The sequence below is a fragment of the Salvelinus alpinus genome, chromosome 5 (assembly GCF_045679555.1).
Source record: "Salvelinus alpinus chromosome 5, SLU_Salpinus.1, whole genome shotgun sequence".
Classification (NCBI taxonomy): Eukaryota; Metazoa; Chordata; class Actinopteri; order Salmoniformes; family Salmonidae; genus Salvelinus; species Salvelinus alpinus.
The window spans coordinates 34,709,690-34,724,910 of NC_092090.1; the positions used below are offsets into that span (position 1 = coordinate 34,709,690).

The 15,221-nt window shown below is 46.6% G+C and overlaps 1 protein-coding gene across 6 annotated transcripts in view; it reads right to left on the minus strand.

Annotated features, from left to right (window-relative positions):
• The window catches only part of LOC139575984 (SH2 domain-containing adapter protein F-like), a 123,077-nt gene that overhangs the window by 34,387 nt on the left and 73,469 nt on the right, over positions 1-15,221 (minus strand). For 4 of the 6 annotated variants that reach the window (XM_071401524.1, XM_071401523.1, XM_071401526.1 and 1 more), the window contains exon 3: positions 692-907. In XM_071401524.1, coding sequence (XP_071257625.1) covers positions 692-907 — 216 coding nt within the window. Of the gene's footprint in view, positions 1-679; positions 908-15,221 lie in introns of all 6 variants that reach the window. The other 2 variants (XM_071401525.1, XM_071401527.1) reach the window with 1 other exon arrangement.

The window sequence follows — 15,221 nt, forward strand, 5'->3', positions numbered from 1 at the left end:
AGCCAAATCCATTCATTTGAAGGACTGTCCACATACTTTTGTATATGTAGTGTATACTGTATATGAACGCATGAGAACACACAAACACAGTCATGCTCCCCTAACTACCAAACACCATAGGTCTCTCCCAAGCTGCAGGTTGACGTTTATTGTCATGAATCTTCCCCTGGAACTTCCGCTAGATGGGACAGCTGCAAAGTCAAAATCGGATATATTGTAAAAATGTATGAAAACTAAAATGTGCTTTTTGGTCTTAACTAAAATGTCCAGTTGACAGTGTGTTTAAGGTTAGAGGAAAGGTTAGGGTTATGTTTAAAATCCGATGGTATGACTTTGGTCACTAGCTGGCACAGCCACACTCTGCAGAGCTGCCTCCAGAGCAAGATTCATGACAATAAATGCCAAAGACTAGACAGACACCTAGAAAAAGGCCCCACTCAGCAGACCAAACACCTGCAAATTAACTTGATGTAATGCTTCACGAGGAGGAAGGAAATTAAAATTAACAATGCCTTTCTGAAGATAAGATACCGGGAACCACGAAAGAAGCAGTAATCACATTGGTTAATGCTGGAAAAGGGTACCTGGTCAATTAGTGGGATGGAGAGAGACAGCAGAACAGACACAGAGTGACAGTAATGTAGGGGACGTAGAGCAGGAGGAGAGGAGTGTTACATACGTGCTCTCGTACCTGCGAAAGCCTTGGAGATGCGCTCTTTCTTCCACTCCCAGGGCTGGTCGTACTCCTCCGGGGGCCTCTCGTCGTCCTGTGGCAGCCGACTCTCTCTGGGGCAGCGGGGACGCTCGCCGTCTGAGTCCCCTCCGTTCTCAGCTGGCTCGTAGGGCGTGTCGTACAGGGGCAGCGACCTCAGTGACCCCTCCTTAGGCCCCCGGCCACCGCGGATCTCTGGCAAAGGAGAAGAGGGAGAGGAGGGTTAGATTTTATAGACTGTCAATGTGGATGTAAAGGTAAAACGATACGAAGGGACTGTATATGTGACTATTTATGTTAACAATCCAACCAACAGCTTTTATCAGCAGTTTCACCTCCAAAATATCAATTTCTCTACATACAACACTAAGACAGCCATGTTCCAAGGTAGGCTAAATGCAGCTATCCTTGGGCAGTGAGACCCAGCTGTCTCTTTACGTACCTACCCCCTGGGACCCAGGAGAGGGAGAAGAACCAAACATGGGACACCAACAGCCATGTTAATTATTGCTGTGTGGATCCTAATCAAACTCTATACCTGCTAACAGGGATTAGCATAGCCAAGCAGCACACACATGATCAGGAGAGGCAGCTACAGATGCCTGTGTGTGATGGAGGCAGGTCTATAAGTATTAAGGCTGGGCGATATGGCCAAAATATCATATCATGTTATTTTTAAAATTTTTGACGGTATTTTATGTTTTTGATTAATAAAAGTTGAAAATGTTATTTATGAGTAGTGCGTGACCCTAGTGAGGCAACACATATATTCTAAATGATTTCAATGGGTCTGTCTCCATTCTGATTGTTTTATTCTGTTCAATTCAACTTCAACCTAAAATGATTTCCTGCACTCATTTGAGATCATTTCCACACTGCCACGATATGGGCAAAAATACTAAGCCTTATTTTTAACCAAATGTTGCAATTGCGATTTAGATCAAAACACTTGGGTAAACTTTTGGAATCATGGAAATGTTTATTATAATTCTATAGTTAGAATATAAATAATTGTGAGCACTTTGAATACAGTGTTGTTTGACATGACAACGAATGAATATGCCATGGACGAGTTATTGTGACAGGTTAGGAACCAAAGTGATGTTCCGTGTTTCCTAGAGGACCCTATAATCTTTGGCTACATTAAAGCTTTATTCATATAGCCAACATATTCATGCTTCGCCTATTCCTCTTTGATTTAGAAGATACTGTTGCACAAACAACATGATGATTTAGGCCTCCACCAGCACTTGTATCAGACTGTATTAGCTAGCTACATTTGCTCTGACCCAGTACTTTTTATTAGCTAGTTAGCTAACTAGCGATTAGCATTAGTGGCTAACAAGATTTAGCTTAACTTGCTAAGAAAATACAAACTAGCTATTTGCAGATGTAAGAAACAAACTAATATTGTAATTATAGAACGCTTGTGGATTTATATTAAGATCAAATTGGAAACAACATTGTTGCATGTGCTGCATTGCCCATGCAGACTGAACGAAAGTGTATCGTGGTCAAACAACAACAAAACCGCTTCTTGAGTGACAGGGTGGGACTAGGTGTGCGTGGAGAGAGCGGAGGGATGACTCAAGTAGAAGAGTAAACTATAAAAATGGACGTTACACACTGGCGTATCACGTTTAACAAACCAAACATTCAAATCAAATTTTATTAGTCACATGCGCCAAATACAACAGGTACAACCTTACAGTGAAATGCTTACTTACGAGCCCCTAACCGACAGTGCAGTTTAAAAAATGATGTACACGAATAAGAGTTAAAAGTAACAAGTAATTAAAGAGGAGCAGTAAAAAAAAATAACAATATATAGGGGGTTGCCGGTTAGTTGAGGTAGTATGTACATGTAGGTAGAGTTAATTAAAGTGACTATACATCGATGACAACAGAGAGTGGCAGTGGTGAGGGGAGGGGGCAATGTGAATAGTCTGGGTAGCCATTTGATTAGCTGTTCGGGAGTCTTATGGCTTGGGGGTAGAAGCTGTTTAGAAGCCTCTTGGACCTAGACTTGGCGCTCCGGTACCGCTTGCCATGTGGTAGCAGAGAGAACATTCTATGACTAGGGTGGCTGGAGTCTTTGACAATTTGCAGGGCCTTCCTCTGACACCGCCTGGTATAGAGGTCCTGGATGGCAGGAAGCTTGGCCCCAGTGATGTACTGGGCCGTTCGCACTGTCAGAGGCCGAGCAGTTGCCATACCAGGCAGTGATGCAACCAGACAGGATGCTCTCGATGGTGCAGCTAGAACCTTTTGAGGATCTGAGAACCCATGCTAAATCTTTTCAGTCTCCTTAAAATACTGTTTTAGAAGGTAAAGTAAAAACCCAAACCGGTCCGTGCATCAATATATAGTAAAATACAGTATACCGCCCAGCCCTAATAGGTATCTGTGAGTCTGTATGTTGATCACCCTCTGGCTTCATAATGTTAAAGCTCTAGTCTCAGACTATGACCCATAGTGAGTAGCAGTAGCTCCAGGTTAAGAGCTATAGGAGGTGTAGCGGGGCCTCCTGTGTGCATGTTGGGAGCTGGGTGTGATGAAAGCCTGCTCTAGCTGATGATGAGCTGACAGCGTGTGGAGAGGAAGAGAGAGGAGAGAAGCCTGGGGGCCTGAGCACCTGTGACTGCACGGCATAGCCTGCCTGGCTGGCTGTCTGCATGCAGAACGGCGTCATCATCACCAAAGCTATAAACAGCCTCGCCTGGGGCACCACGGAACAGAACAGAACGACAGGAGAATGCCCTTCCCCATCTTCTCACCTATATATCCCTCCTTCACCGTCACCCTCTTAGCCCCACTCCATTACTCTCAACATTCTCCATTCCTCTCTGTATCTTTCCCTCGCTCTGAGACATTTATGAATGACATAAGGCAGGGTATAAATGCAAATTCTATGCAGTACTGTATAGTGTTCCCACCTATCCAGTGAGTAAAGAGAGCAGCCCATCATGCCCTTGAGAAGTCTCCCTCCTCTCTCTTATCCCCCCCTCTCATCCCATCTCCATGTCTTTCCAGTAGCAGGACAACGTTAGCAACCAGCTCCCTTCCTCCTGGGCCGTATGAAGCTGTTAGCAGCAAACTCCACCATAGAGTAACGCAATGTGAGGAGAATGAAATATTTTGCCACACCACTGCATAATTGCCTTGCAGCCCAAGGGAGCTCTTGCGGAAAAATGAGAGAAGCACGGAGCCTAATGGAGCTACCCGGTGGTGGTTGCCAGAAATCTCCAATGTAATCGTGCGCTAGGCAAACTCTCACCCTCTTTGATCTCACATTTAAAAGTCTTGGCATTGTGAGATCCTAGAGCGATGAGTGCCCACCTCCTGCCAGAAGAATCAACAGCGATAGGAAGGAGAGGAGAAAAGTGGGAAGGAGAGGTGGCTGCCGGAAGACTGAGGGAGGATGGGGGGGTGTAATGTTTAGGGGTTTGGTGGGGAGTAAATCTTGCTTGAAGGACCCTTTCATTGGGAGCGTGCTGCCTTGGATAAACTGTCGAAGGGGTATTAAGACTCCCCACCAGGCCCATGAACAAGGCTTACGACTACTCTGTGTGGGGTTGGGAGGGGGGCTGCGGAAACCGGCAGGAGCCTTTTGACACGTTGCCTCAGTGCTTTCCCAGCAGGACTGCATCCCTCCCACCTCCCTCTCGCCTTCCTTCTTTCCCTCTTCCCCCCTCCCTTCATCCTTGTTGAGGCATGCTTTGTGAGCTGGGAGGGGTAACATCTGTCTGTTTATATTACCGTGATTAGCTTGATGGTGGAACAGAGCTACAAGTTGTTACGCAGCTGGAGCATAGCTGCCTCTGCCCTCTGACATCACTGCCTCCGCTCAGGGTCAGGGGTCACCCACCACACCCTCACTCCCCTTCTCCTCCCCGGATGTGAGAGTTCCACTCCAGATGGCACTTCCTCCTGACCTCCTTCTGTCGGTCTGAGACCACTCTCACTACTAGGTAGTCCAGAATTGACCTTTGACACCCTACATTCACCCAGTAGTAGACTGACTAGAGGACAGGTTGCTGTGTAGCGAACTCACTAAGGAGAACAGATCTAACTCAGGGAGATTAATAACCATGCACTGCTGACTGCACAGACAACTAAACGCTAAGGTCAAAGGTCGGTTAAATGCCTCAACTCAGGTTCAGAGCTAGTGACATAGATGGAGAGATGGAGGGGGGGGTGAGATAGCAGAATCTTCCTTCCTTTCTCTATCGTCTCTGGTTCGTGAAATAAAGGGATTCATTCTATTGGAAAGAGATCAAGATATTGCTCGCCATTAGTCCAAGGAGGCTCCTCTTCAACTTACTGAAGGAGGAACCCTCTGGGCATATTAGCATGGCTGTACGTGGGGAAGAGGTGGGAGCGGGGACGCTGCTCTGGATTAAATCAAAGCTATTATCTTAAACCAGCCTAGCAGCCAGGAGACCTGACCCATCACCTCCCCACCGCACCCCCTCCCCCCTTCCCTCCACTCTCTCCAACCTGAGGCCGTGAATACATTAGACAGGAGAAGATTTTAGAAAGCTAGCTACCACAGCATCTTTCTCTCTCTCAAAGAACCAGGGCATCATATCATCACATAAAAAAGGAAAGAGCAAACAGCCAATAATCTCTGGGTGACTATTGGCTGACTACTGCCTGGACCGCCCACTCCTATAGCTCCAGAGAGGATTTGCTGCTATGAAGCGCTTGGAAGGGCACAGTCTATAACAGTCTATCTGGACTCGATTGAGGGGATTTCTCTGCACAAGTGAGGGATTAAATGTGTTTGACTTTACACCCCTGGAAAACAATGGAGCGGAAGTACCCATGCTTCAAGGATTTAGTCTTTCGGCTCCTCCGAAGAACCATTCATAAAGAAGTCTGATAGTACATCGCCTAGACTAGGATGTATGCTGTACTACCTACTAGTTACATTGCACAGTGTGTTCATTGCTTTAATCGTCTGATATTCCAGAGCAAGCCGATACTATTCAGTATGCATGGGGATGAGTATTGTTAGGTCAGCAGACAGTCTTCACTAAGCAAGATTCTGCTGTCCCCCATTGAAGACCCTAGTCAAGATGAAGTGGTACCAGAGTAACAGGCATATTGTAGCCAACTCGGGTTGTTTTAAAGCAAGACGTATGGAGCTGGGAGGAAACTGCTTTCTCTTCCCAACAAGCCATTGTTTCAGTCAAGTCTTGGCGTTCAGCTGCTTATGAATGCGAAGGAAGGCTATTGAAGACTGGCCACCTGTAACAAAGCATTCAGTCGAGCTTCTTTAGTGACAAAGAGACAGCGAGAGAGAGGTTGATTAACAAAGCTCCCGTGCCAAGACGTGTCTCTATCTAACCGTAGCCAGCGGATTTTCTACCCAGTTTAATTTCAGTTTTTCATATTGACGTGGCCTAGCTGTGAATGCTGAGCAGAGTAGCAGACTATCAAGTGCCGGCAGTGGCACCGAGGGCTTTGAGTTATCTGTGTGTCACCCAGAGGTATTATGTGTCAGGCTGAGAGCTGGCTGACAATTGGAGGTGTATGCTCCCTGACCCATGTCGGCACACTGCAGCGATGCGCCTGGCTTAGTCTGCTGTGAGCAGGGCTGTGAGTGCTAGGAGGTCTCACTGCCTTTTGTTCCTCAGACCCCATAGAGAATAGACACATAATGGAGTCAGTCTGGATGGAATGGAACCTGAGACTGGAATGAACACGGGCAGGGTGGTACAAGGGTTCAGTTGAAGAGGCAATGCATTACAACGCTTATAATGTGATACCAATTTGACTATAATTTCATATATCTCTCATGATGTGGAATTACTGCAAATGATACATTGTCTTTGTCATACGGTCTGATATACCTGTCAGCCAAATCAACAGGGCTCGACCACCCAGTTTATAATGTCTAGTATCGCATTCGAGGGGTGGAGTTGGAGGGGTGGAGGTAATGACAGGAGAAGCAGCTGGACCAGCTCATATCTCCATGAATCTCTCCACAAGGCTGCTTTTTAATGTGCTCAGCGAAATCAGACATGTCACAAATGAGCACGACTTGAACTTCAATCAACTTGCAACAGCCAACTACATAATATTCCATATCATATTGTGTGAAGAAGTGTGTGACCTCTGTAGCCAGCCATTCTCTGTTTTAAAGGATCTCTTTATGTAGGTGGTCACTTCTCTACACTCCACTGCCCTTGAGATACAATAGGAACACTTGCTAGACATGTAATCAGTACAAAAGAAAGAGTGGAATTGGAGTCGAAATGTAGCAGTCTACAAAAGAAAAAAGGGTGAAATTACCATGCATCTTTGTTCGTGTCTCTCAGAGAAGCAGAACTATATTCAATATTTCAATATTTATTTTCTTCTTGATTCCAAATTTGGAAACAGTCTGAAATGCTTCTGAAATCAATAAGCTGTGAGTCACTGCTCCATCAGTGCCTGTCGGTCTATCAGTCAATGTGTGTGTCTCCGTCGGTCTATCAGTCAATGTGTGTGTCTCTGTCGGTCTATCAGTCAATGTGTGTGTCTCTGTCGGTCTATCAGGCATTGTGTGTGTGTCGGTCTATCAGTCAATGTGTGTGTGTGTCGGTCTATCAGTCAATGTGTGTATTTGTCTCTGTCGGTCTTTCCGGCAATGTGTGTATTTGTCTCTGTCGGTCTTTCAGGCAATGTGTGTGTCTCTGTCGGTCTATCAGGCATTGTGTGTGTGTGTGTCTCTGTCGGTCTTTCAGGCATTGTGTGTGTGTGTCTCTGTCGGTCTATCAGGCATTGTGTGTGTGTGTCTCTGTCGGTCTATCAGGCATTGTGTGTGTGTGTCTCTGTCGGTCTATCAGGCATTGTGTGTGTGTGTCTCTGTCGGTCTATCAGGCATTGTGTGTGTGTGTCTCTGTCGGTCTTTCAGGCATTGTGTGTGTGTGTCTCTGTCGGTCTACCAGTCAATGTGTGTGTTTGTCTCTGTCGGTCTATCAGTCAATGTGTGTATTTGTCTCTGTCGGTCTTTCCGGCAATGTGTGTATTTGTCTCTGTCGGTCTTTCCGGCAATGTGTGTATTTGTCTCTGTCGGTCTTTCAGGCAATGTGTGTGTCTCTGTCGGTCTTTCAGGCAATGTGTGTGTCTCTGTCGGTCTTTCAGGCATTGTGTGTGTGTGTCTCTGTCGGTCTTTCAGTCAATGTGTGTGTGTGTCTCTGTCGGTCTTTCAGTCAATGTGTGTGTGTGTCGGTCTACCAGTCAATGTGTGTGTTTGTCTCTGTCGGTCTTTCAGGCAATGTGTGTGTGTCTCTGTCGGTCTTTCAGGCAATGTGTGTGTGTCTCTGTCGGTCTTTCAGGCAATGTGTGTGTGTCTCTGTCGGTCTTTCAGGCAATGTGTGTGTGTCTCTGTCGGTCTTTCAGGCAATGTGTGTGTGTCTCTGTCGGTCTATCAGGCAATGTGTGTGTGTGTCGGTCTATCAGGCAATGTGTGTGTGTGTCGGTCTATCAGTCAATGTGTGTGTGTGTCGGTCTATCAGTCAATGTGTGTATGTGTCGGTCTATCAGTCAATGTGTGTGTGTGTCGGTCTATCAGTCAATGTGTGTGTGTGTCGGTCTATCAGTCAATGTGTGTGTGTGTCGGTCTATCAGTCAATGTGTGTATTTGTCTCTGTCGGTCTTTCCGGCAATGTGTGTATTTGTCTCTGTCGGTCTTTCAGGCAATGTGTGTGTGTGTCTCTGTCGGTCTTTCAGGCATTGTGTGTGTGTGTCTCTGTCGGTCTTTCAGGCATTGTGTGTGTGTGTCTCTGTCGGTCTTTCAGGCAATGTGTGTGTGTCTCTGTCGGTCTATCAGGCAATGTGTGTGTGTGTCGGTCTATCAGGCAATGTGTGTGTGTGTCGGTCTATCAGGCAATGTGTGTGTGTGTCGGTCTATCAGGCAATGTGTGTGTGTGTCGGTCTATCAGTCAATGTGTGTGTGTGTCGGTCTATCAGTCAATGTGTGTGTGTGTCGGTCTATCAGTCAATGTGTGTGTGTGTCGGTCTATCAGTCAATGTGTGTGTGTGTCGGTCTATCAGTCAATGTGTGTGTGTGTCGGTCTATCAGTCAATGTGTGTGTGTGTCGGTCTATCAGTCAATGTGTGTGTGTGTCGGTCTATCAGTCAATGTGTGTGTGTGTCGGTCTATCAGTCAATGTGTGTGTGTGTCGGTCTATCAGTCAATGTGTGTGTGTGTGTCGGTCTATCAGTCAATGTGTGTGTGTGTGTCGGTCTATCAGTCAATGTGTGTGTGTGTCGGTCTATCAGTCAATGTGTGTGTTTGTCGGTCTATCAGTCAATGTGTGTGTGTGTCGGTCTATCAGTCAATGTGTGTGTGTGTCGGTCTATCAGTCAATGTGTGTGTGTGTCGGTCTTCGCAATGTGTGTGTGTGTCTCTGTTGGTCTATCAGTCAATGTGTGTGTGTGTGTGTGTCTCTGTTGGTCTACCAGTCAATGTGTGTGTGTCTCTGTCGGTCTTTCCGGCAATGAGTTTGTGTCTCTGTCGGTCTTTCCGGCAATGTGTGTGTGTGTCGGTGTGTCAGTCTCTGTGCGTGTCTGTGTCCGGTCAATGTGTGTGCGTGTGTGTTGGTTTACCAGTCAATGTGTGTGTGTGTCGGTCTATCAGTCAATGTGTGTGTGTGTCAGTCTATCAGTCAACGTGTGTGTGTGTCTCTGTCGGTCTACCAGTCAATGTGTGTGTGTGTCGGTCTGTCAGTCAGTGTGTGTGTGTGTCGGTCTACCAGTCAATGTGTGTGTGTGTGTCGTGTGTGTCAGTCAGTGTGTGTGCTCTCTGTCGGTCTACCAGTCAATGTGTGTGTGTGTCGGTGTGTGTGTGTGTGTGTGTGTGTGTCGTGTGTGTGTGTCAGTGTGTCTCTCTGTCGGTCTACCAGTCAATGTGTGTGTGTGTCGGTCTATCAGTCAATGTGTGTGTGTGTGTGTGTGTGTGTGTGTGTGTGTGTCTCTCTGTTGGTCTATCAGTCAATGTGTGTGTGTGTGTCTCTGTCAGTGTATCAGTCAATGTGTGTGTGTGTGTGTGTGTCTCTGTCGGTCTTTCAGTCAATGTGTGTGTGTGTCCGTCGGTATTTCAGTCAATGTGTGTGTGTCGCTGTCGGTCTTTCAGGCAATGTGTGTGCATGCGTGCTGTCTCTGTCGATCTTCAGTCAATGTGTGTGCGTGTGTGTTGGTCTACCAGTCAATGTGTGTGTGTGTGTGTGTCTCTGTCGGTCTTTCCGGCAATGTGTGTGTGTCTCTGTCGTGTCTTTCAGTGCAATGTGTGTGTGTCTCTGTCGTGTCTATCAGTGCAATGTGTGTGTGTGTCGTGTCTATCAGTCAATGTGTGTGTGTGTCGGTCTATCAGTCAATGTGTGTGTGTGTCGGTCTATCAGTCAATGTGTGTGTGTGTCGGTCTATCAGTCAATGTGTGTGTGTGTCGGTCTATCAGTCAATGTGTGTGTGTGTCGGTCTATCAGTCAATGTGTGTATTTGTCTCTGTCGGTCTTTCCGGCAATGTGTGTATTTGTCTCTGTCGGTCTTTCAGGCAATGTGTGTGTGTGTCTCTGTCGGTCTTTCAGGCATTGTGTGTGTGTGTCTCTGTCGGTCTTTCAGGCAATGTGTGTGTGTCTCTGTCGGTCTATCAGGCAATGTGTGTGTGTGTCGGTCTATCAGGCAATGTGTGTGTGTGTCGGTCTATCAGGCAATGTGTGTGTGTGTCGGTCTATCAGTCAATGTGTGTGTGTGTCGGTCTATCAGTCAATGTGTGTGTGTGTCGGTCTATCAGTCAATGTGTGTGTGTGTCGGTCTATCAGTCAATGTGTGTGTGTGTCGGTCTATCAGTCAATGTGTGTGTGTGTCGGTCTATCAGTCAATGTGTGTGTGTGTCGGTCTATCAGTCAATGTGTGTGTGTGTGTCGGTCTATCAGTCAATGTGTGTGTGTGTCGGTCTATCAGTCAATGTGTGTGTGTGTGTCGGTCTATCAGTCAATGTGTGTGTGTGTCGGTCTATCAGTCAATGTGTGTGTGTGTCGGTCTATCAGTCAATGTGTGTGTGTGTCGGTCTATCAGTCAATGTGTGTGTGTGTCGGTCTATCAGTCAATGTGTGTGTGTGTGTGTGTGTGTGTGTGTGTGTGTGTGTGTCTCTGTTGGTCTATCAGTCAATGTGTGTGTGTGTGTGTGTGTGTCTCTGTTGGTCTACCAGTCAATGTGTGTGTGTCTGTCGGTCTTTCCGGCAATGAGTTTGTGTCTCTGTCGGTCTTTCCGGCAATGTGTGTGTGTGTGTGTGTGTCTCTGTCGGTCTTTCCGGCAATGTGTGTGCGTGTGTGTTGGTTTACCAGTCAGTGTGTGTGCGTGTGTGTGTGTGTCAGTCTATCAGTCAACGTGTGTGTGTGTCTCTGTCGGTCTACCAGTCAATGTGTGTGTGTGTGTGTGTGTGTGTGTGTGTGTGTGTGTGTGTGTGTGTGTGTGTGTGTGTGTGTGTCGGTCTACCAGTGTGTGTGTGTGTGTGTGTGTGTGTGTGTGTGTGTGTGTGTGTGTGTGTGTGTGTGTGTGTGTCTCTCTGTCGGTCTACCAGTCAATGTGTGTGTGTGTGTGTGTGTGTGTGTGTGTGTGTGTGTGTGTGTGTGTGTGTGTGTGTGTGTGTGTCTCTCTGTCGGTCTGTGTGTGTGTGTGTGTGTGTGTGTGTGTGTGTGTGTGTGTGTGTGTGTGTGTGTGTGTCTCTGTCGGTCTACCAGTCAATGTTTGTGTGTCTCTGTCAGTGTATCAGTCAATGTTTGTGTGTGTGTCCGTCGGTCTTTCAGTCAATGTGTGTGTGTGTCCGTCGGTATTTCAGTCAATGTGTGTGTGTGTGTCGGTCTTTCAGGCAATGTGTGTGCATCTCTGTCCTTATTTCAGTCAGTGTGTGTGTGTTGGTCTACCAGTCAATGTGTGTGTGTGTGTGTGTCTCTGTCGGTCTTTCCGGCAATGTGTGTGTGTCTCTGTCGGTCTTTCAGTCAATGTGTGTGTGTGTCGGTCTACCAGTCAATATGTGTGTCTCTCTGTCGGTCTTTCAGTCAATGTGTGTGTGTGTCTCTGTCGGTCTTTCAGTCAATGTGTGTGTGTCGCCGTCGGTCTTTCCGGCAATGTGTGTGCGTGTGTGTCTGTCGGTCGATCAGTCAATGTGTGTGTGTGTGTGTGTGTATATCTCTGTCGGTCTATCAGTCAATGTGTGTGTGTGTGTGTATCTCTGTTGGTCTATCAGTCAATGTGTGTGTGTGTGTGTGTGTGTGTGTGTGTGTGTGTGTGTGTCTGTCGGTCTTTCAGGCAATGTGTGTGCATGTGTGTTGGTCTACCAGTCAGTGTGTGTGTGTGTGTGTCTGTCGGTCTATCAGTCAATGTGTGTGTGTGTGTGTGTGTGTGTCTCTGTCGGTCTTTCCGGCAATGTGTGTGTATTTCTGTCGGTCTATCAGTCAATGTGTGTGTGTGTGTGTGTGTGTGTGTGTGTGTGTGTGTGTGTGTGTGTGTGTGTGTGTGTGTGTCTCTCTGTCGGTCTACCAGTCATAGTGTGTCTCTGTCCGTCTACCACTCAGCTAGTGTGTCTCCTTTATCTGCCTCCTGCAGAAGGAACAAAAGCAGCCATGCTGTCCGTCCTCCCTCTGCTCCTCACTCACACTGTGCCAAGCTTGTGGTGGGTAGCCTACTCAGAGCCCCTGCCAGCGCCTCAGACATACTTTTGGGAAGGCTGGAGGCAGATTGAATCAAGCGTCCTATTCATTATTGGCCTGGAGAGGAGTGAGTATTGTGGGTCTTGCTGCTCTTTTGTTGTGCTGTTTGCTTCCTTGTAAACATGCCTTGCTGCAACTGGAAGCCGTGGTCACTCGTGTTTCAGACGGAATATTATGGAATCTTCACTTGGCAATGACAGTTTTGGACAGAGAACTGCTTAGCTAGAGAGTCAACTGTTTACTCACAGATAGGATATAGGCATTCAGAATGATGACAAATTATGCCTATAATGAACCTTTGGCTTAACCACAGCTGGTACCATACCATGATCCTTATAGGGTGCTGGTGGGGAAAACTAATCATAACACGGTCATTTGAATGTGGGTTAAATGAAGAATAGCACAGGCAGTCACAGATAATACCCTCTCTTTTTTAGCGTGTGTGTACGTGTGTGTTTATTTTCTGCTTCCCAGGCGGCCAGAGGGAAGGTAAGAGATGCTGAGGAGGAGATGTCTTCTCCCTGAATGCACTGATATGCATATGGATTTAACTGGCCTGGAGATGTACACAGAGAAGAAAATGACAGAGGGGGGAAAGAGAGAAAGAGAGAGACAGAGTTGGAGAGAAAGAGAAAAACAGTGAAGGACTCACGGTGTTCCACCAGTACATGAACAGCCGTCACCTGAAGGCTCAACACAACACTGATGAAAACAAATGCGGAATTACTTTGGTTTTTAAAGCAATATCAGGCTACTGTCTCTTCTACTAAGTTGGCCCAAAGACAAAACATCTCTCCCAGCGCATACAACGGAGTGCTTACTGAGGTAAAAGTGAAGTTCCTTTCATATCCTAAAGTACAAGACGTACTATTTCATCCTACAAAGGCATGAAAACAGCAACTTGTAATCCCTAAGGAACCTTTATTTGTATTTATAGACTGTTGTGTACCTTCAAACTGTTAATTCACCAAATACATCAGAGGACAAATACAACCCAGGAGGATTCGCACAGCACTGACTGTCCAACGTAACACACGGCTGTAATCTGCTGCACTGTTTCTCATCTAAAATCCTAACATCACAATCCATCCAGCAGCACCAGAAACCACCGCCAGGTCAAATCCCCAACACAATACAGATAAGCCAAAATGAAGCGTCCAATTACAATGAAAGGATTGTTAGGCTTATTATGAAGCAATGGCACCAATCAGTAATTAGCTCAATCTGGGGTTAAGCATGGGATGATGAATGTCAGAAGTACAGAGCTGCATGGTGGGGAAGACGACAGAACAGAACTGATCTGATGCCTACTGATCTACTGATGCCTCCCTGTCCTGTTTAACAGTCTGTCCCTAGCCCCCTTTATGCAAATGACTGCCCAGTCTCCGGCCACAGCACGGACAGCAGCATTGATTCCTACACGGGGCACAGCAGCGACTACAGCTCGTTAGGACTGTTGTGAAGGCTCATTAACATGAGATGGATGGGATCCTGGGCTTGGAAAGGTGCCCTGTTTAGTCTACCTACATCAGGGTTCCCCAACTGGCGTCCCGCGGGTCGTGGTTTCATTTCCCCCCCATGTTTTCTGAGCAAATTATATATATAAAAAAAAAAAGGTTTTACATTGTTGGACATAAAAGACTAAGCACCAGGAATTCAGCTCCAAGTGATTTTAATTTTGCAAATCTGTTCCCAAATATTCCCACGCATAGAGACACACATATGATCGTATACAAATGTAAGCAGTTTGATATGATTATGTTTTAGTCAAATATTATATCTGTTTGGGATTATTATGGTCAATTTGCAGTCTACAAATTATTTTTTATTCTTTTCGGGTCCCCGACCATATGCTCAACAACAGCAAAAAATTGGCTTCTGGCTACATGAGACACACCTGCAGGCACACAACCACCAGATAGACTGTACTGTTCATCACGCTATGGACAAAACAGTAGCATGTACTCTGGTACCCTGACTTGTTTTCATTGGGTTCATTGCTGTTGATGTACTTGCCTCATCCACATCAAAAGGGATTACATTTTGATGCCAGACGGGTTTACAGGGATTGAGAAACCAGGACTTATATAGAGTCAGTGACAACAAGTCTGAGCTCTGAGGCAGCCTGCCTGACACCACACTTTGTGGGCTCTACAGTAGCTGGAGTCATTTTGTAAAATTCTCCATTCTGAATAGCTGTAGGGGCTGCCTGCTGCTCTCTCTGTGTGTCAATTGTTCCTGAGCTGAGATAAGACTGGCTCAGGATTAGAGGAGAGTGCACCCAGAGTTCAGCTCCTGTGAGAAGGCTGGGGTGGGACCAGGGAGCGGAGTGGAGGAGTAGCCATTGGCTAAGAGCAGTGTGAAGGCCAGATGTGGTTTTGCTTGCTAATCTTTCCCTGGGATCAGCCAGTGGAGGAGAGGCCAGATGATGACACGTGGACATTGCTGTGATGAATAGCCACTTGACCTGCCCCTCCCGCCGCCCAATGATGGCCAGGTCTCCAGCAACAGACCGTCAGCCCCCCCCCAAAAAGAGAAAGAGTGAGTGTGTGGGTGAGGAAGAGGTCTCTTCTAGCCCCAATCTCTAACGACTTCCTTTGACAATCATCTGCATCGTTCATAGCCAAATTAACCCAAAACCCAGCTGGACTCTAAATGGGAGTCTCTCTCTCTCTCCTCGTCTCTGGCTGTTGCCAGGAAATTGCTATTCTTTAGCAATTGGCAAATTAAATATCTTTCTCTTTATTGTGCGTTAATCCGATAATCTCTGCCTCCAGCACAACAAAGCAGGCAGCAGCGGAGAAAT